This window comes from Ammospiza nelsoni, chromosome 16, assembly GCF_027579445.1.
Source record: "Ammospiza nelsoni isolate bAmmNel1 chromosome 16, bAmmNel1.pri, whole genome shotgun sequence".
Taxonomy (NCBI): Eukaryota; Metazoa; Chordata; class Aves; order Passeriformes; family Passerellidae; genus Ammospiza; species Ammospiza nelsoni.
In genome coordinates this window covers 19,362,668-19,385,690 of record NC_080648.1, presented here as the reverse complement: position 1 = coordinate 19,385,690, position 23,023 = coordinate 19,362,668, and the positions used below count along the sequence as shown (strand labels likewise).

The 23,023-nt window shown below is 50.6% G+C and overlaps 1 protein-coding gene and 1 long non-coding RNA gene across 3 annotated transcripts; both read right to left on the bottom strand.

The window, feature by feature from the left end:
- Nucleotides 1–6,181: 6,181 nt before the first annotated feature.
- LOC132080498 (uncharacterized) lies at nt 6,182–11,661 on the bottom strand. 2 transcript variants are annotated; one of them, XR_009419571.1, is made up of 4 exons: nt 11,569–11,661; nt 9,170–9,230; nt 8,273–8,465; nt 6,182–6,798 (listed from the first exon to the last, which is right to left on the bottom strand). It is a non-coding gene; the product is annotated as an uncharacterized LOC132080498 (long non-coding RNA). The 2 variants fall into 2 exon arrangements; XR_009419570.1 differs by lacking the exon at nt 11,569–11,661 and adding an exon at nt 9,626–9,683.
- A 5,414-nt stretch (nt 11,662–17,075) lies between these two features.
- On the bottom strand, nt 17,076–20,206 carry EGR1 (early growth response 1). The gene is made up of 2 exons (XM_059483307.1): nt 19,781–20,206; nt 17,076–19,476 (listed from the first exon to the last, which is right to left on the bottom strand). The coding sequence occupies exons 1-2, from the start codon at nt 20,013–20,015 to the stop codon at nt 18,179–18,181; spliced, it is 1,533 nt and encodes a 510-aa protein (XP_059339290.1). The 5' UTR covers nt 20,016–20,206; the 3' UTR covers nt 17,076–18,178.
- Between the last annotated feature and the right edge of the window lie 2,817 nt (nt 20,207–23,023).

The window sequence follows — 23,023 nt, the reverse complement described above, 5'->3', positions numbered from 1 at the left end:
CTAAGGTTGCTGTGATGTGTTAAGCCGCAATTCCAGTCGCACAATGACAAGACCAGGCCCAGTGACCTCAGCTCCTTTAGCTCTTTCCCCACAAGCTTTATTTTACTGCCAGCTCTCTTCTTCCAGCTGTGTCCCATTCTGCGATTAGTCCTCAGATCCACAGTGAGTATCCCTTGTAGCAGTGACTCTTTCTGCAGCACTGCAGTCCCCACCCCGGCCCCAGTGATTTCAGCTCCAGTCCCACAAGCTTTATTTTACTGCCAGCTCTCTTCTTCCAGCTCCAGCTCTGTGTTTTTCCAGCTTCAAATGCCAGCATCTGGCTCTTGGCTCCAGCTTGGAAACAATTCAGCTCCCGCACGAGCCTCCGAAAGCCCACCCCACCATCCATATGCTAGCCCTGCAGTGATTTTAGCCCCCACCGAGCAGTCCCCAGGCACTTTGCCACCCCCCGCGTAAGTTCTCCTGGATGCCCACAGCCCCGTTCACAGGTCTAGTGCCTTTGCCATTTTCATTCACGTTGCCAGCCCCGCAGTCCACTTCCCAGCCCCACAGTGCGCCCCAAGAGGTGCCATCACAGGCACAGGCAATATTCTGCCATCGACGGGGTTTCAGGCGCAAGCTTGCAGCCCCCTTTCGCCACCCCGCACATCCCGTTCTACTATTAGTGGCAATACCCAGCCCCTGCATCCATGTCACAGGCCTACAGTGATCTCGGCGCAGGAACACTACAGTGTCAGGTACCAGCGCTAAGGTTGCTGCGATGTGTTAAGCCGCAATTCCAGTCGCACAATGACAAGACCAGGCCCAGTGACCTCAGCTCCTTTAGCTCTTTCCCCACAAGCTTTATTTTACTGCCAGCTCTCTTCTTCCAGCTCTGTGTCCCATTCTGTGATTAGTCCTCAGATCCACAGTGAGTATCCCTTGTAGCAGTAACTCTTTCTGCAGCACTGCAGTCCCCACCCTGGCCCCAGTGATTTCAGCTCCAGTCCCACAAGCTTTATTTAACTGCCAGCTCTTCTTTTGCACTTTCTGCTCTAAATCTTCACAGTAGTGCCACACAATACTACTTGTGCTTCTCAGGACAGGATGTTTCTTTTAGCTGTAGTTCTTGAGCTCTGATCACAGCCCTTACAGCAATTTCAATTCCAACCATGCAGTTCACCTCCCCGCTCCACAATCCCTATCCCAGCCCCACGGGGGTTTTACACCAAACCCTACCATATTTCTGTCTCCTCCACGTCTGCTGCCTCAGCTCCAGCTCCTCAGCTTCCTACTGACTGCAGCTAAAAGCTGCTCATGCTTCTCACTGCACCTTGGGGCTGTTGATAAGGCCACAAATCAGTTACTGCCATCATTACAATTTCAGTATCTCTAGAAGCTGTCCCATCCACCCACCCAGCCCTAAGTGGCAACCCTAAGTGGCATCCCAACTCTGGGGACACTGGAGGCCTGAAGCTCAACATCCACCCTCCCCCTCACCCTGGCTCTCAGTCCAGCACCTGCACAAAGGCCCCCTCACCTCCCCTCAGGCAGCTCCAGGGGCTGGCAATAGCCACTGGACTCCTGCCCCCCCCCATCCCAAAAGGCACTCTTGGGCTGGTTCTTGGGCCCTAGAACCCTCTGAGCCCCCACACCCTGAGCCCCTCGTAGGTACCGCAGGGCAGGGGCTGGGATCCCCCAGGCATAACCTGCAGGCCCTGTGCTGCAGCTCCATGCCTTCCTCCCATGGCATTTATCTAGCCTCAGCATTTCCACCACTCCACATTGTTTTGGGCCTGGGTCATGCCAAAATCATTATTCCTCACCCTGGGGTTTTATATCCCCACTGCTCTCACAACTGGTGTTTCAGCCCCAGTCCCACAACCCTTACCAAATTAACATGAGATATCTAGTAAAGAAAACAAATCAAACCAAAAAGATGTATTAAAACAGGCAATAATAAAATAACACAATTAAGGAAAAAAAACATTACAAGTAAAAACAAAATAAAGTAATAAAAATACAAAAAGCAAGCTTTATTCCTCGTATTCTGAACATTTCTTTAAATCCAGAAACCGCGAAACGGCTACTTCCCAGCCCCCAGTGACAGCAGGCAGTGCCCCCCCCCCCCCCCCCACCGCGCCACTCCAGGCCCCACACCAGCCGCCGGCTACCCGAGCCACGCAGGGCGCGGCAGAAAGAACTGGACACGGCCGGCCCCAGATACGGCCGCAGGCGTCGCGTCCGTGCTCACCAGCGCTCCCCCGATCAGCCGCCGCGGGGGTCCCGTCCTGGCGCAGCGCCGCTCCTCGGACCGCGCATCCGCAGCTCCCGTCGCTCCCAGCTTCACCGCCGAACTGATGCCATTGCCGCCCCAACGCCCGCTATTTATGCCCCACGGGCGGACAGCCAGCCAATCACAACCCGAGGCAGCGCCTGCCGGCTCCACCAATCCCAGCCCGCAAATTCCCGCCGCGCTCGGCTCCGTGACTCCCCACGGTCCCCTCAAGCGCTGCTCCCGCCGCCGCCATTGCTGTGGCCGCGTCCGCCCGCTGCCCGCCGCCTGCCCGCTTCCCTGGACCAGAACCTGATCCCGACCAGGACCTGAACTGGAAGCTCCCGGCCGCCCTTCCCGTCCGCAACAGCGCCTGCCGAGGCAGCGGCAGCGGGGACGCTGCTCCGCCGGCTCCCAAAGCGGCGGTGGCGGGAGCGGCGCCTCAGACGTACGGGCGAGCGGGGCCAGTCTGAGGCGGCGAGCCGCGACTGAGCGGGCTGAGATTGGCGGGACCGCTTCCGGTTTGAAAGGGCGGCTGTGATTGGACAGGGCGGACGGAGAAAGACGCGCCGTGATTGGCAGGTTTAGGAGCCGTCAGGCTGAGGCCCGTGGGAGCGTGGGGCGGAGCTCGGGCTGCCCGAAGGGCTCGCAGGCGGCGGCGGCGGCGGCGGCGGCGGCGGCGGCGGCGCTCGCCAAACCCCCGTCCCCTTCTCCGGCCTTCTCTCGTGCCCAGGTCCCGGCGCGGAGCGCCCCATCGGCACTCGGGGCAGGAGGCGGAGAGGAGTGTAGCCCGGGAGGGGTTCCGGGTCGTCTTTGCGACAGCAGGGCGGACTAGGGAGCGGCGGCGATTTGGTGAGGAGAGGGCTCGGGAGCGGGGAGGGCGTGCAGCGCCCGCTGCGGGCTCTGGGTGCCTCTTCTACCGCAGTGCTTCCGCTTCTGCGGGGACTTGGCCTGCCCCGACTGGCCGAGATCAGCACCCTGGCCAAAGTTAAGTGCCCGCGTCCCCCTGCCCGCCCTCCGCCTGCTGCGGGCCCGCTGCTCACCCTCGTCGTCGGATGTTATAGATGATAAAACAATATTGGCTTTCACATTCATAGATTAGCTTTTTGCATTACAAGTATTTTGATATGGTAAAACTTATACTTACTTTAACTGCTTTGTATAGTGTAATATGCCAGTTTATGTATGCACTGTATATTTCATATGAATAGTAGCCTGATAAATATGTCGTCAGCTTTAGCAAAATGTTGAAATAGAAACTAAAGTTACTAAATGTAACTAACTCAGAAAATGGTGTATAGCAATTATTCTGTTTCTTATAACTGCAGACTGCCCCTACCAAGTGATAATAGTGACAAAAAGAGCTTAAGCATCCAGGAAGCATTTTCGACTCTTATCGGTATTATCAGGGAGTGTGAAGCAACAGGATAAAACTACAGGAAGAAATAAAATGTGTAGACCTCATTTACAGAACGTTCTGCAGACAAGTCAGAGGTTAAAACCAAAGAAGAGAGTTCCTGGAACATCAAAAAGTCAAAGGAATGTTTGAATAATGTGTAAGTTAATGAATATGCATGTAACCTCAGCAATGTAACAGTATATAGTGAACATGTTTTTAAGCTACCTCTGTGCTCTTTGGCTGTGTGCTAAAAGCATCCCAGTGCTGGATTATTTTGTCCTTTTATCCTTTAATAAACTTTTAAAAATTTTAAAGAATGAACTCTGTTTATCACATCAGTGAAGCTTAAGCTGATCTGCATCCAGGTGTTTTGGGACCTGCTGGGGCAGGCCATCGAGGTAAGTGTGGGGCTACTGCAGTGGAGGCCAAGTATTTCAACACAATAGCATAATCAGCAACGTTAATTAATTTTGTGTTCCTCATGCAAGCCTCAGCCTTAAGAACTCTACCAGCCTCTAATAGGATTAATAATACGCATAGTAAGTGTTACTAGTATTAATATTTAGGTAAGGATTGTTAGTGTTAACACTGGTACTAAGTATGTTAGCTGGTATTTACTGTGAAGCTCTGCTCTCCCACAGTATGACAAGGTCCTGAAGCTGTCCTCAGGTGCACAGTTAGGTGAGCACTGCTGTCCTTACCACGATCCCCCGATGGAGCCATGCTCCAGAGACGGGCAGCAATGAATCTGCAGATGCCTTCCCAAGGTGACAGAGCTCGCCCTCCTTCCCATCTGCAGTCAGGGGATGTGAAGGCAACCATTGCTGTCCTCGGCTTCATCATCTCCAGTGCAGCCAAGCACAGCATAGACAATGAGTCTCTGTCAAGTGAGCTGCAGCAGCTGGGACTGCCCAAAGGCAGGGGAAGCCCTCAGGGTGGCACCATCAGCCAGACCTGCTGGGATGTTGCTTACAGTTCCCAGCCCTGCCTTCTTCACAGCCAGATGGAGGGCAGGCTGCCTGCTGTGCTGTCCTCCATCACCTCTCTTCTGTACCATCAGTCCCTGGGGGCTCCTCAGGTGCTTTGGTGAGGTTTGGCAGCTGCAGGTCTGGTGTGAGCAGAGGGATTCTTCTCTTGTCTCCCCTCATAAGCAAAGCATGCCAGCCAGCTGTGTTGTTTTACATGTCACTGACCCACAAAATTGCAGGAGACTGAGGACTCGTAACAGGTGCAGGACAGGTTCAAAAGGAACTTGGGACAAAACCTCTGTCTTTGTCAGTCCAAAGGGACAGCAGAGCTCACATCTGCTCACAATAATCCTCTGGAGAGCGGAGCAATGTTTGTATGGAAAGATGACTGGGGGTAAAATCAGTGGAAACCGAGTTACATTTGTATCCTAACAGGAGCTATAATGGGACAGAAATTTTAGGGTAAAATACAGGTGCTGTTCCCAGGATGGAGCTGGGTTGGCATGCTCCACAATGATTCCCCATACAACCATAAGGACCTGCTAAGGGGGGTGGAGTGGAATGGGGCACCACAACCAGGCTCTGCCAAAATCTTTGCAGGGGCAGCAACTCCATGGTACTTTGAAGCTTATTAACTGCATAGCAAGGGCTATTTGGCATATGTAGGAACACTTTCCAACCTAGGATCTGAAGACCAATTTAGAGGAGGCAACTCTAAGTCGAAAGCCAGCCAGACCTTATGTTCTTAGCACCATTCATTTAGAAGAAATCCTGTTACATTTGCAAATTTAAGAGGTGACACCCCCATTCAGACCATGGCTCCTGGGTGCGAACAATAGCTCTTCAACAGCAAGGAAATCTGCATGCCCTAGTGTCTCAAGGTCACTTCACCTGAGAGTCCAGAGACCCAAATCCAGCCAGAGTCCTAGCTCCCAGAAAACTTCAGCTATAAGAAATCCTTCAAAGTGTGCAATTCTAGGAGTGGAAATCCTACAGGAAACACGAGGCTTCAGGCTCCAAATGAGATCTCTTTTCCACACAATGGAAAACTCAGCAAGCCAAGCCCTTCTGGCAAGACCAGTTCACAGGAGGCCTAGCTGGGTATGATAACAAGTAGACAGAGAGACATGGGAAATAGGGAATCTAGGCTCAAAGGAATGAGGAAGAGTTGATGGTATAGTTTAACCAATAGATCGCTTGGCTTACAGAATTTCATGAAACATTAAGTACAAAAAAAGTCAAACTAGTGTCAGACCTGCCTATTTTCTCACCATTGCATAAGAAAATCCTAAAAGCAGTATAAAGTCACTGCCTAAAACTGATCATAGGATGTAACAAAAAACCAATTTAGGTCATTTGCTAAACTCCGGCAGCCAAGCTGGCCCTACCAAATGTGTATGTTTATACATACAGCAAACAAAACCAAAATCCAAGTAATACCTATCAGAACTCTATTAAAGAAACCTATTGTAATTAATCCTACCTCAAATACAAACCAACCCATCCAGAAAGTTAGCTTCACTCAAAAAACAATTTACACAGAATTAATAATACCAAGAAATAAAACAACACACCATGTACCACCAATGAATATAACAGTGAAGGAAAAAACCCCACATTTTTTTCTTTTTTTTTAATTTAAACTAACTTCCTTTATTAGCTAGAACAAAAGATTATGCCAGGACTGTAACAACAACAACTTCTTCTCCTTCTGAAATGTCCCTTCTCATTCCCAAATTCCTTACAACTTCTGAGTTTAAATCCAAGCAAAATTTGTGCACTTGTGCGTTCGATGCTCCCGTCAGATTCTCTGTTTCCCTCCACATCTTCTTACACTTTCAGTCCTCACGCTGTCCTCCGTCATGAGTTTGACAGAAGAATTGGCACATGTTAACAGAGGATTTCCCTCCCTCCCTCCCTCCGGTTTCCTTAGCGCATATCAGTCAATCCCAAACCGTCAATGATGCACGCTCACCCCAAAGCTCACAGCAAGCACGCAGCAGCTCAGGCTTACTTGGCTCCAGGGCTCTGTGCCTCAGATAGCTGAGGAAACTTCTGATGAGCCTCTGTTCCAATAAATTGGAAGGCAAACTCAGCTCCATCTCAGGGTCTTGGCGGGAGGCAGGAGAACATCTGGCTGAGCCACAAAAAATCCTTTCTTGGGCGGCTGCACTCTGCTGGAAAGGGGAAGCACATGCTAGTGAACAGCTGCTCAGAAACAATTCTTTTCTAATGTTACCTGCTCTACTTGACTGCTCACTAACACAAGTCTAATTTTATCATTGCAGGGAGAATTCTGTGGGAAAATGTCTGATGAGCAGCATCAAAGGCCTTGCTCCCTGCCACACAGCCTGCAACACCCTTGGGAGAGCAGAACAGCAAAATCACCAAACTCTCCTTTCCATGGGGAAGGGTAGAAGATTACTGTGGGAGGCGTATAATGCTCCTATAAATGCACAGCCATTTGCTTTCAGAAGCCCAGAGTTAAGGATCTTCTCTAGGAAGCCAGACATGACATGATATTTCTAACATTTTCTTCCTTATTGAAGGAAATGTATGTATATACACACTCTTATAAATGTATTTGGGTTTTTTTTCTTCTGAAGTTCCCAAGCTCCCAACTTTCTTCTGAAGTTCTGAAGAATGATTTCCCATCTTGAGTAATTTAGAAGAAATGGCCCCTGTGACTCCAGACAGAAGGGCTGCCTGCATTTTTGATCATGACAGCTTTTGGGTTTACCCTGGAAGCAGGAGCAGCCAGAGCTGAGGCTCTGCAGAGGCTGACCCCGGCCAGCCCCTTCCTCACTTATCTGTGTGACAATGACTTCCAGGCAGAAGGATGCAAAGCAGGTTTTTGTCTTTTCTCTTGAATGCCAATAGGTAAAATATTTAGGCTTTGAAATAACTAATTACCCTCTCTTTGAACTATCCCAAGGACACTTTTAAGGAAAAGACAGAAGACTGCTGGTACATCCATGTGGGATCAGGAGGAAAGCAGCGAGGATCCGAGGCCAGCGGCGCGGCCGGGCAGTGTCACGTCCCTGCCACCCTGTGACAAGGCACTCGGCTGCAGAGCCCCAGAGCCTGCAGGCCCTGCAGCTGCCACACGGATGGACCTGGTTCCCTCCCCGGGTGCCCAGAGGGAAACCTGAGGGCAGGCGTCCTCCCCGAGGGTGCACCCGGAGCCCCGGGCAGGGATGGAGTCGCCGGCTGCTCTCTGGGGACGAGACCCTCCCTGCAGGTGACACTGCCTTGTCCTCTCCCTCCCTGTGGGACAGGGACCTCCAGGGTCTATGACCAGCCTCCTTCTGTCAGCGTCCAGGTGCTGTGTCAGAGCCAGAGGGGTCAAGACTTTCCAGAACCATAGGACCCTTTAGGCTGGAAAAGCCTTCTAAGGTCATCGAGCCCAGCTGCTGCCCCAGCACTGCCAAGCCCCCACTCAAATCAGGTCCCTAAACACCATATCTTGACAGGCTTTAAATGTCTCCAGCAATGGGGACTGCCCTGGGCAGCCTGCTCCTATGCCTGACCACCCTTTTAGTGAAGAAATTTTTCCTCAAATCCAATCTAAGCCTTCCCTGCTGCAACTTGAGGCCATTTCCTTTTGCCATGTCACTTCTTACTTGGGAGATCTCGGTACTTAAACCTTACCTGCCCCTTCCCTAGGAGGTCTCTGGCTTGCCTGGATGAGAGGAGAAACACTCCCACCACAGGAACGGGAGCTCAGCAGGTCCCACACCGAGGCAGGGGAGCAGCTGTTCTCACCAGAGCTCGCATGTCAGCTCTCAGAGATCGGCTCTGCTCTGCCTCCCGGGCAGATCTCTGCTCAGTGCTTCAGAATTCGCTGTTTGGAGGAGGGGGGAAAAATAGGTTAGGCAAGTATTTTACCCAGACTTATCTGATGTCCTTGCCTGCTTTGCCTCTTCCTGACTTCCTTCTGCTAAGAAAACAGCTGCCTTTGGACTTCTAGGGGGAACTTTCACGTAATGCTTAAAAAGGAACTACAGAAAAGTGCCTCATTTTTAAAGACTCGGCCAAGAAGACAGATAACTGCAGCTTCTCCATCCCCACTGCCTGCAGAGCTGGCATGCACTAGGCCAGCTCTGCTCCCCCTTCAAGTTGTTCCCAAATCTGCTGGAAGAACTGAAGGGTACTTTGGCGTTCCATTGCTCTGCTTTTCCCGAAAAGATCTTTGAGTGCTGTTATCCCTCCATGGGAAGGGCCTTTCTGTCTCGCACACTCGGGGACACAAGGCTACACGAAGCTGCAGCAGCCTCTGCTCCAGGTGGGAAGGGCTTTCTTCCTCCTCTGGCACCTGGCTGGCACAGGTTGCTCAGAGATGCTGTGGCTGCTCTGGGATGAGGCTCTGAGCAACCTGGTCTTGGGAAAAATGTCCCTGCCCACGGCAGCAGGCTTGGAATGAGGTGATCTTTAGAGCCCCTTCCCACCTGAATTATTCCATGATTCTATGAACTCAAAAAACCTGGGGAATAAATTTGTAAAGGTCACTAAATACATAAAAGCACATCCCATTGATCCAATACTCACCAGCCCATCCGGCCAAGGTCAGAACTCTCTGCCCCCCGAGGACACGGCAACCAGCACGGACCTGTGAAGCCAGAGAGGAGTTTACAGAGACCGGGAGGCGGCGGGACGGGGCGGGCGCCCGGCCCGACCTTCCAAAGCTGGCGGCAGCGAGGGCGGGGAGCGCCACGGCCCCGCTCCGCCGCCTGCCCGCCGCCCCGGGGCCGCCCCGCCGGGATTGTCCGGCCCGCGGTCGCTCCCAGCGCCTGGAGCGGGGCGGGCGCGGGCTCGGGAGCTGCCGCCCTGTTCCGACGCCGCTCGCCCGCCCCCGCCCGCTGCCCCGGCCCGCGGAGCGCTGCGACCGCACCTCCGCCGCCCGCCGAAACCGGCCCCGCCGGGCCGCCCCCGCCCCTGCCATTTTTCTCAGCCATCATGTCCCTTTGCACTCCTGAATCTCCTTCACCCCTCCCCGCCACTTACAGACCGCGCCTGCCCCTCGCCCTTCCCTCGATCGGCAGCCGCGTTCTTCCGCCGGCACCTAGCGGCGATGAGCAGGGCGCTGGCTCGGGGGGGCTGCAGTACTACTCTCTGTCCACAAGGCAGCAGACTTACCGGGGTCTGCGATTTTTGCCGCCACCTTGAGAAGGTCAAGCGAGTCCGCGACACCCGCGACACGCCACTCCCAAGGTGGCGGCCTCTCGGCTGCTTGTCGGTGGAGGACTGCAGTACCGCGCTCTGCCCACAGGGCGGCAGCACCACCGCCCGCCCCAGCCGGGGACGCAGCGCGCCTCGGGGCTGCGGGCAGGGAAGGCGGCAAAAAACAACAGGGGCGACCCCCGCCAAAAATTCCTCTAAAATAAATGCCAAAAAACAACCCGGTAGAAAAAAAAAAACAACCCTGCCTCTAGCCCATTAAAACAAACAAAAGAAACCCAACCCTTTTTTAAAAAATAATATTTAAATATATTTTCTATGTTTCTCATAATTATATCCACATTTATATTTATAATGTATATTGACGTTTAATGCAATTTATATTCTATATTACATATATTCCTATTAGTTCATTTGCATTTCTTCTTTTATACATATCTTTATATATTGATTATATATTTCTATATTGAGATTTATATTTATAAAGTGCTTATATTATTTAAAATAAAACTCCTGCTTCTACCCAAATAAAAACCAAAAAAGCCTTTTATTTTAAATATTTTAAATATAAATTTTAAAAATTCTAAAAATCTAAAATTTTTAGATTTTCATATTTATATTCACATTCACATCTAAAATGAATATTGATGTATAGTGTTATTTATATTCTATACTACATCCCTTCCTATTACTATTTACTCATATTTTATATATTTAATATATATCTTAATATATTGATTTAATATTTCTATATTTAGAACTATATAACATTATTCAGTATATTCATATTCTTTAAAAAAAAGCCCTTCCTCTAACCAAACACAAACCATAAAATGCTCTTTCTTTTCAACTATATTTATTTATATTTCTATTTTTCATAATTATATTCACGTGTGCATTTATAGTTTATATCAGTGCATTATATTTATAAATGTATATAATAGACATCAGTATGTAATGATATAATTTTTTATTATATATCATATATACTGCTAATACTTCTATTCATGTAATTTATTTTTATATATATCTTTATGTTATTATGATATATTTCTATACTTAGATATCTACCTTTATTTATATTTATAATTTTTATAATAAAACCTCTCCTTATTACCATATAAAAACCAAAAAAATCCCTTATTTTAAACTATATGAAAACATTTTTATATTTATATTTTTAAATTTACATTCCTAAGTGGTTGTATACTATATTATATTTACTATTATATGTTACTACATTATATTTACTATTATATGTTCTACATTTAGATACAGAATATATATGACATATAATAAGACATATACAGTATAATTAGTATAATGTATTTTATTGATTTCTATTATTGTGTTTTGGTATATTTATATACATCGTATATAAATATATATATTTATATACATGGTATATATTTATATACAACATTTTTCCCTTTCCATTTAAAACAGAACGCAGGGATTCCCTGTCACCCCTGTGATACCCTTAACAGCCTGGAAAAGGCAGGTTTACCTTCAATCAACACCCTTGAAACTGCAAGTGAAGGGGGATCACCCCCAGTTCAAACACAGACAATAATGAAAGAGGAGTTACTTCTCTATGTTTAATTTATTTTAATTTATTTGTCCTCATAAGCTCCTTTTTTTATTTATTTCTTTCTTTGTTTTGTTTTGTTATGTTTTGTTTTACCCTGGGGGCACCGGGGAGTGATTGACAAGGTGAAATTGCAAAGGGGAAGGAGAAAATTCCCCGCTCCAAACCCACACGGGCTCACCTGTTCGGCTGCTGCTCCCCGGCACAAAGATTCGTCCCTCGGCACCTCCTTTAAGAGACGCTCCACGTATCCAAGCGCGTATCCAGGTGTTCCCCCCGACCCTGTGAGAAGCTCCCGCAGTCCTTCCATGAGACAGCGCCGGGAGTCCCCCATAAATCGCTCCAATCAGCAGCTCCATGCAAAAGGGAGCTGAGGCACCCAGCGTGACCCCCCCGCCCGTCACCCACCCGCTCCTGCACCGCAGTGGGGCTCCCTCTCCTGGGGACCTTGGGATGCCCCAAAAGGCATCAGAGCCCCGAGTCTTCACCCCCTTTTCCTGACCCCTAAAGAAGGCACAGAACGAGTCCTACTGCCCCGGACAGCAGCGCAGCGCTTCCTCCAAGCCCTTTCCACATGTCCATCCCCGCAGAAAGGGATTCTGCTGCAACAAGAAAGGGGGGCGGCCCCCAGAAGGGTTGAGGTTCCTCCCCAGCCTCGCTGTCCCGGGCCAGGGGCAGCGAGAGGGAGCGGCACCGAGGGCGGGCACGGCGCGGCACCGAGCGGGGGCCGCTCTCGGCGCCGTGCCGGGAAAGCCGCAGCTCCGGCGCTGTCGGGCGGGGCGTCCGACCGGCACCGGGGGATCCGCCGAGAGCCTCCGGCCCCGTGCGGGGACTCCTGCAAGGGCCGAGCGGCGCCGGGCTCCCGAGCCCCGCGGCTGCGGGGCAAAGAGGGAAAGGGGGCACGGGAAGACAGGAGCGAGAGCAGGGCATGAAAAAGGGCGGCGAGGGAGGTCAGGCTGTGGAGGAATGCGGGAGGGAAAGGGAAAGCCCGGGAGAGGGGTAGAGGGAGGGTGGACAGAGGAGGGAGAGAGGGGGAACAGAAGGGAGTAGCGGGGTAGGGACAGGGAGTCGGGAAGAAGCGGCGGGGACAGGGAGTCGGGATTGGGAGGGAGACGAGAGTAGGGTCTCGGGGACAAAGAAGAGGAATACGAGGAGGAGGAAAGAGAGGGAGAGAGAGGGACAAGCGGGCCGCACAGAGCCCCGGCTCCACCCCGAACCCGCCCTGCCCTGCGCGTGATGCTGCGCTCGGCGAAGCTCGGCTATTATCGGCTGCATTCGCCTCTTCGGCTCAGCTCGGCTCGGTTCGGCCGAACTCGGAGCCGCTCGCTGCGTTCGGCTCAGCTCGGTTCGTTTCGGCTGAACTCGGAGCCGCTCGCTCTGCTCGGCTCAGCTCTGCTCGCTGAGGGCGGCGCCGCCTCCCGCCCAACGCGCACAGCTCGCTGCGCTCCCGCTGCCGAGTCCCGCGCGCGGCCCGGCCGTCCCACGGACACCCCCCACGGAAGATTAGACAAAGCAGTTTCTATGTTAAACCCTTTTTATCCCATAAGGAGAAAACTTCTCTACCTCCTTCGTTTACTCATTTTCTTCTTTGATGTCAAAATCAGAGTTTCAAAACCCTACTCAAGTACAAGACTTAGTAAATAGTCAATAAAATAGTCCCGTAAATTTCATAACCTACAGAAAAAGTTATACTTCTGTTTCCACAAAAAAAAAACATATGAGATTCCTACTCACTGTGTCAAACCTTATTTAAAACACACAAAGAAACCCCATCATAAATAGTTCTACAACCAAAACAAAACTAATAAGCAACACTAACTAAAACCACACATCCAAATACAGTGTTTATCAGTCACCAATCCTAAAAATCCATTTTCTACATACGTTGTTAGTATACCTCTTAACAACTAACCTTATCCCGCACAAAATTTAAATTGTAAATCAAATAATCCAATACATACTATAAACTTAAAAAACAATTTATACACTCTTACCCAAATTACAGTTAAACCACAAAAATTAAAATTACTAAAATTACTAAAATTATACAAAAAATACTTGTATAATATTTAGTTACCAAAAAACTCAAACAAAAAAAACACAAAAAACTTACCTCAAAGTATCAAAACTATCATTTAAAACAATTAACATGACTAAGACTCAACATAATAATACATTAAAAAAAAATACATAATCACTCAAACACAAATTTACTCCTCAATAGCAATTCTCACAGGAGTGATGAACCGGGTCTGTTGGCCAGTTGCTGAGGGGGTCTCAGTGTAATACCAGTGGACCGCCTAAAGCACACAAACGAGAATGGAGGCTAAGAGTCGCACCAGAAATCGAGAGCTGAGCAATACCAACTGCTTCCATCCACTGGTCACTGATCACCTTGCCCACTTACCACATTCTGGTAGACAACCTGAGAGCTACACGTACTGGTGCAGTCAAACAAGTGCAGTAATTAGGATAAACAAATTTTAGATAGTCATTATAAAACATGTTTCCATGAGCTTCTAAAGCCATCCCCAACTACCCTGGTCAGTTTGAAAAACAGCCACAGACAAAAGAAGTAACACTCAGTCTGTTTTAAAGTTTTAACTGCATCTTACCAAAAGGATGACAGCATTCTGGGCCTTTTAACGATCAAATTGAAACTCGTTCTCCCCATCTCTCCAACTCTGACATTCGCAGATCTCTTACTGATCAACAGTTGTACTGCTACAGGAGAAGCCCACTATCACAGTAGCTGGCATAAGAGAAGTCACGTCATATTACCCAGGTCAACCTAACAGAGGACACGAATAGCAGAACTTTCAACTATCAACATTTACCAGTAGTATTATTGTCAAACATCATTTGTGTTTGGAGATGTAAAAATGGGACATGAAAAGCTCACAATAGAAAAGAATAAACCTTTAGGCTTGTTAGAAAAAAAAAAAAAAGGAACAGAAAGCATACTTTGATAATGTTTTTTGTATTTGTGGAAGTGAAATATACACATTGAAAATACTTCTGTATACCCACTGTTTTTGTTATGACAGTGACAAAAAATTATCACAAATTGAAGCCTGGAAAGTGCTAGAGATTATGTATAAGCAACAGCCTCAGCTATTTAGAAGATAGAGTTTCATTCAAGACCATACATCATTAGGCTATCAGTAAAAGTTGATCTTTGATTATAGCAGAGAAGCTTAATTATTTTTAAAGTTCCTGGTCTTCAGCTACATCTCACATTTCATCCAAAAGTCTTTGTGCACTTTAAAACATGCAATCTCTTTTCTAGGTTTAACTAGTACTTATTAGGGCTAAATTATGATAATGCACACAGGTAAAAACATGAATGTTTAGCTCAGCAATCACACCACCAAGCCCTCTTCATAAATTTATTATCTACACTCTTCAGGATTCCAAAGTCTAGTGGGCAACAAACAGAAAACATTTGAAATATACAGTCACTTATACCAAAAAGTCACTAAATATGCTAGCCCTAGTTAACAGTGCAATTTGCTTTAGAAGGGGTCAAGCCTAGTTACTAGTTTGGTTCAGAACGGGTCAAAGACACTCTTCATGAATCAGCCTTCAGCCGCTACACTCAGCTTTAGTCCAACCCGATAGTGGTGAGCACCTACTTGGGGCACAGCCCTTCTAAGGGCATCTGCCACAGCTCAGATCACCTTCAGTCTGCCAGCTATCAGTTTAGAGTCTACGAAGTTATTTTTCTTGGGGCTACTTGAGGTCTTGCTCAGATGCACAAAGTCCAGACATGTACGAGTGAAAGCCCTAAAGGAAAGAAAAGCCCATGACCACATACCTCTTGACTACAAAGTCTCCGCCTACAGCTCTTTTCTCCGTGTTGTTTCATCTCTCCAGTCAGGGCCCATGACCTACTCAGTAAGTGCAGTTCGCAGTCACAGCAGAAGTATCTGTAACAGTTCATTTTACCAGCTTTACAGAAAATCTCCAGTGGCATTTCTAGAAAACAAAAGGACACAATGCAACAGGCCACATAGCGTACCATACCAGATCCTGGGCTCCGAGTATGCTCGAACTAATTTTTAGCTCCTTATTTCTAAGGGGAAAAAAAAGAAAACCGAACAATAATTTTTCCTCTAGTGCAAACCAGACACCTAGTCGAGGACTATCCACACTTCCCCACGTAAACAGTCGCTTACGGAAAGGGTCTACAGTGCAAAAGCCTGGGTGGACAAGGTCTCTGGCCTCTACAGCACTCCCCAGGCCAAAGGTATCCTACCTATTTCGGAGGCGTGTATAAAGAGCGACTCAGTCCCCACTAAACGAAAACGAGCAGTAACCAGCAGCGAGGAAGCGCTGATGGCCGGCCTGTGCGCCAGCGGCCTTGGGAAGCCCCACGGAAAGCCGCAGCCCGCCCCTCGGCCCGCTGCAGAGCAGAGCTCCGCGGCTCGCAGGCGCGTGACCCACCGCCGGCGCGGGCCCGGCCTCCCGAGGGGCGGGGGCGGAGGGGGAGAGCTGGGGGGAAAGGGGAGGGGGAGTGCGCTGCGGCATCACGGCGGCTGCGCGGCGCAGCCCCGGAACGCCTGAGCAGGAAACTCCTTTTTTGGGCCGCGGAAGTGCCATAAAAGGCATGGAGGAAATGCCAAATATGGTTGGTCTTGTTCCGGACGGGGACAGCGGGGACGGTGCTTCTGTTCAGCCGGGGCCGCCCCCGGCGCGCTCCCGGCGCTGGCGCGGCACCGCGACCGCTGGAGGCGGGGGGGGGGGGGGGGGGTGGTCTCCTTCGAGCCAAGCCGGGCGGCAGTTCCTGTCGCTAGTTGTCAGACCTGAATTGGGTTTTAAATCACAAACATCTGAGGTTTAGTTCCGAGCAAATGTGTCTTCTGCGCGTAAGCGCAAAAGCGAGAGGTTTTCGCTTCCTTCCTCGTCGCTGCACTTCCTGCAGGGGGAGGGTTTTCCCCGCCAGTGACAACACCTGCTGTTTCCTTGGGAACAAACTCCTTGAAACCGACTCATCCTACTAATTGGACTAGAAGCAAACTTTTTAAGAAACAGAAATACTGTGTTCAGGCCAACAGCAAACGAAAGATCTTGTAGAAAATGTATAGGCAATGCTTTCTCATAAGGCATTTTTCTTCCCTGAAATCTGTTCTCATTTTATGGGACAAAGGCCACGAAAGTAGTGGATGCAGAAGTCCCATGCATTTATTTCCTTTATGTTACGCTAGCAAGGGTGCACCGGCCTTCAACCCTGTACAACCAAGCACTACTCCCTTACTTGGACCACTTTTCACACAATGCACCAAGATAACCCATCTTCTTTTTTCCTCTTTAGGCATGAAAATTACTCATTTCAAAATGCTCTGGAGAACCTGGGGCACCCTCAGGCTCATCAAGCATTGCTTGACAGCCTACTTGGTCAGTTTTTAGCACAATCAACATTCCAGAAGGCTAGACCAGGAGACAGTAATTGTGGTTACTTCAAAAGAGGTGGTGATGCACCTAATGCAAGGACATGAGTCCGCCATCCATGTTTTTTGAAAGCAACTGGACATAAGATTGATTTCATCTCCTCTCTTTAAACAGTTTGGTTTTGTTTTTTTTTTTCCCCTGGAGACAAGTGGTTATGTGTTGGCTTTGAAGCAACTAAAAGAGTTGGGATTGCTGTGGTGCAGTCTTCCTAAGTAGTAATTTCAAGGAAAGTGTAAGTCTGCACAATTCGATGTTTTATTTATTTTTTTTCTGAAGGGTATTGTACACCAAATATCCCAATGGCAGAAAAGCGCATTCAATGTGTTTAGAAGCAAAACAGTCACTTTCATTTTAACAAACACAATTACAAAGTAAAAATAAACCACAAAATAATGAACTGCATGTTCATAACATACAAAAATTGCTGCCTACTCAGTAGGTAACTACAACATTCCAACTCCTGAATATATATATATATATATATATAAATTTACATTTTTGTAACAAAAATAGACTTTGAGAGGTGGAGGGGGAGAGGGTCTGGGGTTGGTTTGTTTTTTTGTTTGTTGTTTTTCTGTTGTTGTTGTTGTTTTTCTGATTGTTTGGTTTTGGTTGTTTTGTTTTCTTTTTTGGGGTCTTTTTTTTTTTTCTTACATTCCATCCCCTGGCCCTTGCTCTTGCTCCTCTCCCCACCCATTCCCTGCTCTTCCTTACATTATTTGAGTAACATCCCTTCCACTTTAAGGCAAGATGCAAAGCATCCACTCACACAAACGCATGACGTCAGCAAGGCTTCACAAAAAGGCACCAAGACTTGTAACTTTTAAAACAAAACTTCTGCCACATGTGAGTGTCTCATCAGATGATAATTACATAGCATCACTCCAACATGCTCAAATACAGTAAGTGCTGTTCCCAAAGAAGTTTGAAACGCATTATAGCATTGTCACTGAAATAGAATTAACATCTACAAAATATGGCCCTGCAAACTCCAAATTATACAATATGAATATGCAAAGATTTTTTCCACATCAATAGTACCTAAAGGAAAGCAAAACCATGGCACATGTACAATTTACATTAGCTAGATACTTAATCAAAAGTTCTTTCTTCCTAATAAAAGGCTATTGTTTACGGGGAAAGTTATATTGAACTTATATCCACAATCCATGCAAATTAAGTCATTCAACAGAGGTGGAAAACTTAAGCAGCAGTTGATTCAGGCAGCTGAAGTTTAAACTAAATAGCCTTGCAACGTATGGTGTTGTGGGAGTAATCGGAGACTCCATGTCTGATAATACCAATGGGAAAGGTGAATTATCCTGTTCCAGAAGGTAGCCTCAGCAGATCTCAATTGTCCTTGGAGAAAAGGCTGAGTTCATGTCTGAAAGTGCTGAGGTTACCTGTGAGCTGAAATTGTTGGTGACTCCTGGAGATGAGAAGGAAGTGGCCACTTGGGTCTGAAAAGTGGCAGTGCCAGAGGGGTAAGTGGTTGCTATAGAAGGAGATGGGAATGTGGTGTGTGCAGGGGAGGGATAGGAAGAGGGAGCAGGAGAAGAATACGCTGTGCGCACCGGGGAGGGATAAGTGGTGGCCATGGAGGAAGGGTAGGATGTAGTCACAGCGGATGAATAGGCAGGAACTGGGGAAGCAGTTGAGGCTGGAGCTGCCTTTTCCACTTTCTTGTCCTTCTGCCTAAGGTGGATTTTAGTGTGCCTCTTCCTCTCATCACTTCTGGCAAACTTTCTGCCACAAATGTCACAAGCAAATGGCTTCTCTCCTGTGTGCGTGCGGATGTGCGTAGTCAAGTGGTCACTCCTGCTGAAGTTCCGCATGCAAATGCGGCACTGGAAAGGTTTCTGTCCCGTGTGGATGCGTATGTGCCGTGTTAGCTCATCAGATCGTGAAAACCTCCGGTCACAGGACTCCACTGGACAGGCATAGGGACGCTCATGAGGAGGCGTCTTGCTGGGACGGTTGGGGTATTTCCTCATCCTGCTGGGCTTGATCAGCTGGGACTGATAATTAGCATTGAGGGGCTTCAGCTCTTGGGAGCCAGTCTGCGTAGCAAATGCCTTGATGGTGGACAGTGGCGTGAGGGAAGGCTGCTGTGCTCTGGTCTCAAGAGCTGGGAAGGGCTTCTGATCAGCTGGAACAAGACTGAGCTCACCCTGTTGCTGAGGGAACAAGTAATCCGGGATCATTGGCACCTGAAAGTTGGTTTTAGCAGTCGGATAAGCTGGAGGTGGATATTGGATGGGGGCTCCAGAGGGGTTGGGGAAAGATTGGGTCTGGGATTCAGGAAAAATGTCGGAGCTGGAATTGGGGAATGTTGGTGCAGCCGAATAAATTGGATTGTTCTCACTGGCTTGGACAGAGCAGCTCAGTGGGGAGCTCTGCGAGGAGGAGGATGGTGATGATGAAGTAGGCATAGATGTGGGAGGTGCATTAGCCATGCCCACCAGCCCACTGACGAGGCTGAAGAGGGGCTCTGGCCATAGGGGGTTGCTGCTATTGGGGGCCGGCTCTAAGGAGAAGCGCCCCGTGTAGGTTATCGGTGGCAGTCTCGTCGTTTGGTTGGGATAGCTGGTTTCTGGCAAGGTTTTCTCGTTGTTCAGGGAGATTTCGGGAAAAGTGTCTGCAAAGAAAGGAATAGCGATTAATTCCAGCAGTTATTGCAGCTGCTGCCGGTGCTTCGCGAGCCCTCCCTCTAACAGCGCAGCCCCAGATTCTGGTTAATTACTAATTGAGCGTAACATATTGCAGCGTCGCTGGCAGGTCTCCAGCCGCAGCTAGTCCGGAGCCGCTGACGCACGCAGGAGAATCCCCCCGCGCGGCCGCCGGGACAGAGGCGACGCTGCGGCGCGGAATTCCCGCCGGCGTCGCTGCCCCCGCTGCAGACCGGGACTCCCCGCCCGCCTGGGCGAGGTCAGCGCGCTTACCTGCCGCGAGGTGCTCGAAGTGCTGCTCTCCGGGCTCCCCGGCGGCGCCGAAGCCCGCACTCTCGGGTGCCCCGGGCGGGGCAAGGAACTGCGGACCCCCGCCGCTGAGCAGCATCATCTCCTCCAGCTTGGGATAGTGAGTGTCCATGGCAGGGGGCGAGTGCGGGAAGGCGCCAAAGGGGTCGGAGATCTGCAGCGGGGGTAAGAGCTGCATCTCTCCCTTGGCCGCGGCCATGAGGGCGCCGGGCTCCGACTCTGACGGGTGATGGCGCTGCCGCCGCGGGGCCGGCGCACGGGCCGGCTGCGGCGAGGCGGCCGTCGCCTGCTCTGCGCCCTGCGCCGCTGTTTTCCCCGGCGCTGCCCGCTGAAAGCTCTCGGCTGCCCGGCTGCCCGCCCGCCCGCCCGGGGCTCCCCCCGGCTCTGCCCGCTGGAAGCGCTCGGCTCCCCGCCCGCTCCGGCACCGCCTCTATATATCGGGTCTCACCGGCCGCAGCCCGCCCCAGCCCTGACGTACATGGCCATATATGGAAAGCAGGAAGCCCTAATATGGATGCGGGCCGGAGGACCCCTCCTAGCGTCAGAGCCTGGCACCGGGGAAAGCCGGGCCGGGGGGCCCCGCCCGCCCCGGGCTGAGGGCCCCGCGCCCGGTGCAGGTCTGACCCCCGCCATGGGCAGCGCCGCCGCAGCGCTGCCGCAGCATCGCCGGTCCCGGGAGACGGGTTCCCCGGCCCCCGCCGGCTCCGGCCAGCCCGCCGGAAGCCCCCACCGTACTTTCCATATTAGGAAACAACCTTATAAGTCTCGATTCCGGCGGAGGCTTCCCGTTCCTTATATGGCGGTTCCGGCCCCGGGTTGGGGGGGCGCACAGCCCGTCTGCAGACGGGTGCGCGCCCGCCCCCTGGCAACAGAAGAGCGCGGAAGCCCCGGGCCGCGAAAGACGGAGCATGCTGCCCGGGCGGGTGGCACAGGAGCCTCGGGGAGCACCCGACAGACCCCGGCGTCGCCGCCGTGTTTTCGCGGGCAGAGTTCCCCCTGGTCCCCACCCCGTGTGCTCAGCTCGCACTACTCGCCTCCCCTCCGTCTCCGCGGTGGAGCCAAGCGCCGCTCACGGCGGCTCCCGCGGCAGCCTCGATGTGGAGTTTTCTGGGTGGTGGCAGCGCGCCCAAGGCAGGAGCTGCCCGCTCCCGGAAAAGAGGAATCTCCGGGATTCCAGCGGCCTGCCGGGATCGCCCTGCTCCGCCCGCTCCCGACGGAGGTCTGTCCATAGCGCCAGACCGGGACAGACCCCGGCTCTGTGCGCCTCCTTCACGTAGCGGAGAACAGGGCACTGATAAACAGAGAGCCCCAGATACTAAATGGCCACAGCCACCACTGACTTCAGCGCGATGAAATGTGACAGCGCTCGGGGACTCTACTCTCGCGGCCTTAGGACTGTCCCCTGACGCGGCTACAGCTCTTTCCTGCCCACCCCGCAAAGCGCTGGCTGCACCCTGCACCGGCTCCGCAGGGAACCCTCGGCCGTCTGCTCGACGCAACACGCACGCCAAGGAGCCGCGCAAGAACGCTGCCCGGGCCGGGGGAGCCTCCCGCGCTATAAATAGTCGCTCGCCGCGGCCGCCGCCCCGCCCCGCCCGGGCAGCCCCGCTGCCGGCGCGCGGGGCTCTCCTGGCGCCGGGCCAGGCGGCTCCGGCGACGCAGTGAGGCCGCAGTGCGCGTGCGCGGCCATCGCGGCGAGGGCTTCCCCGCAGTGCGCGGGGCTCCGGGGGCGGGGTCGGAGCCGTCGCCCGCAGCCCGGTGCGCGGGCGGGCCCGATGCCGGTGGCGGCGCCTGAAGCTCCGCGGCTCACGGTCGCCCCATCGTCGGGCGCAGCGCCGGACGGCCGGCTCGCCGCTATCTGCGGCTCCAGGTTCTGCCGCGGACGGCGCTCCCTCTGCCGCAGAGACGGAGCGTAAAGGCCGGCGACTTGGTTCCTCTTCTGGTCCGGCCCCGCTCGCTCGGGGCACCGCCCGCCTACGGGCTCGTCCCGCAACTCGCGGTCGGTTGCAGGGCTGGCTGTTCCCCGCGGAAATCCCGGGCCGAGCCGGGCCGGGCCACACGGGCTTTATGCCAGGCGGCCTTCTTTTGCCGTGGGAAGGCAGCTGCATAAACCACTAGCCTCTAAAGCCTTTGAGATTTAAATTCAAGTTGCGAGCCACGGCAAGCCTCTGTCTGCCCGCTTTTTTAGAATATTTAGACTTTTGCCATGCGCACGGTTTTTATACCGTAAAAGTTGTTATATTTAGGGCAGTGCCTCCTACACCGATGCATTTCCATCTTAAAATCAGTGATGGACTGTAGCAACACAATGCCTCCAGGCTTTGGAGGATAGCTTCTGCTTATCTGCAGCTGCTGTTACTCAATGGCAGCTACTACACATCTGTTCTTTGGTACTTACCCTTTATGGAGAGAAATCATTCTAGTTTTCAATGCACCAGGCCAAACTTCTATTTTGAAAATGTGATTTGGAGCTTTTCCTTTTTAAACAGATACCTACAGCAGGTTTTGTGACATCCCATACATAATGATTTCAACTAGTCTGATTTTCATCAGCATGTCATGGTTTGGAGGTCTGTTAGAAAGGGATGAGTAGCGGAACTTGACTTTTTCTACCAACACTGTAGTTTGTTTTGGCTTCTGAACATCTTACTGACATCACATCTTCCTTGTCCTCTTTTTTTCTATTCCTTTTCAAGATCAGAAAGAAGTGCCTGTTTCCTAAAGAATTTCATTCATACACTATGTTAGGCCCAATATTCCTTTACCGATATCGAAGTGCATCATTCAGACAAATTTGGTTTTTCGTCAAAATCTGGAATCACAGATGGAAAAATCTAATCTTCTTTTTCTTTTCAATTACCTTAATTTTTATCCATTTGTATAAAACAAGAGACCTGCTTTAATAGTTGCAGACAGAGCAGTGTAACTAGCTTGAGCTGCACCTAAGTTACAGTCATAAAGAATGTTTTGCAACGTTGCACTGTTCTGGTGAGGCTTGCTGGCTTCAGGGAAGTACTGCAGAGGCCATGGATGACTTACAACCTGTGCACTGAGCTAGGAAATTGCCTGTTGTTATGAGTTTTCCAAACGCCTCTTCTGTGTTCAATTTTCTTTTTCTGAATACAACATTAGGTATGTGGGAATTACATTGAAGTTGTTAGATTTTTACTATTGAGATCCAAGATCTGTTTAGGTCATCTAGCCAGA

Coding starts and splice junctions, on each gene's coding strand:
- EGR1 (XM_059483307.1), bottom strand. CDS start 20,015: ATGGCCGCGGCCAAGGGAGAGATGCAGCTCTTACCCCCGCTGCAGATC. Junction 19,477..19,780: donor CTTCGAGCACCTCGCGGCAG/GTAAGCGCGCTG, acceptor CTTTCTTTGCAG/ACACTTTTCCCGAAATCTCC.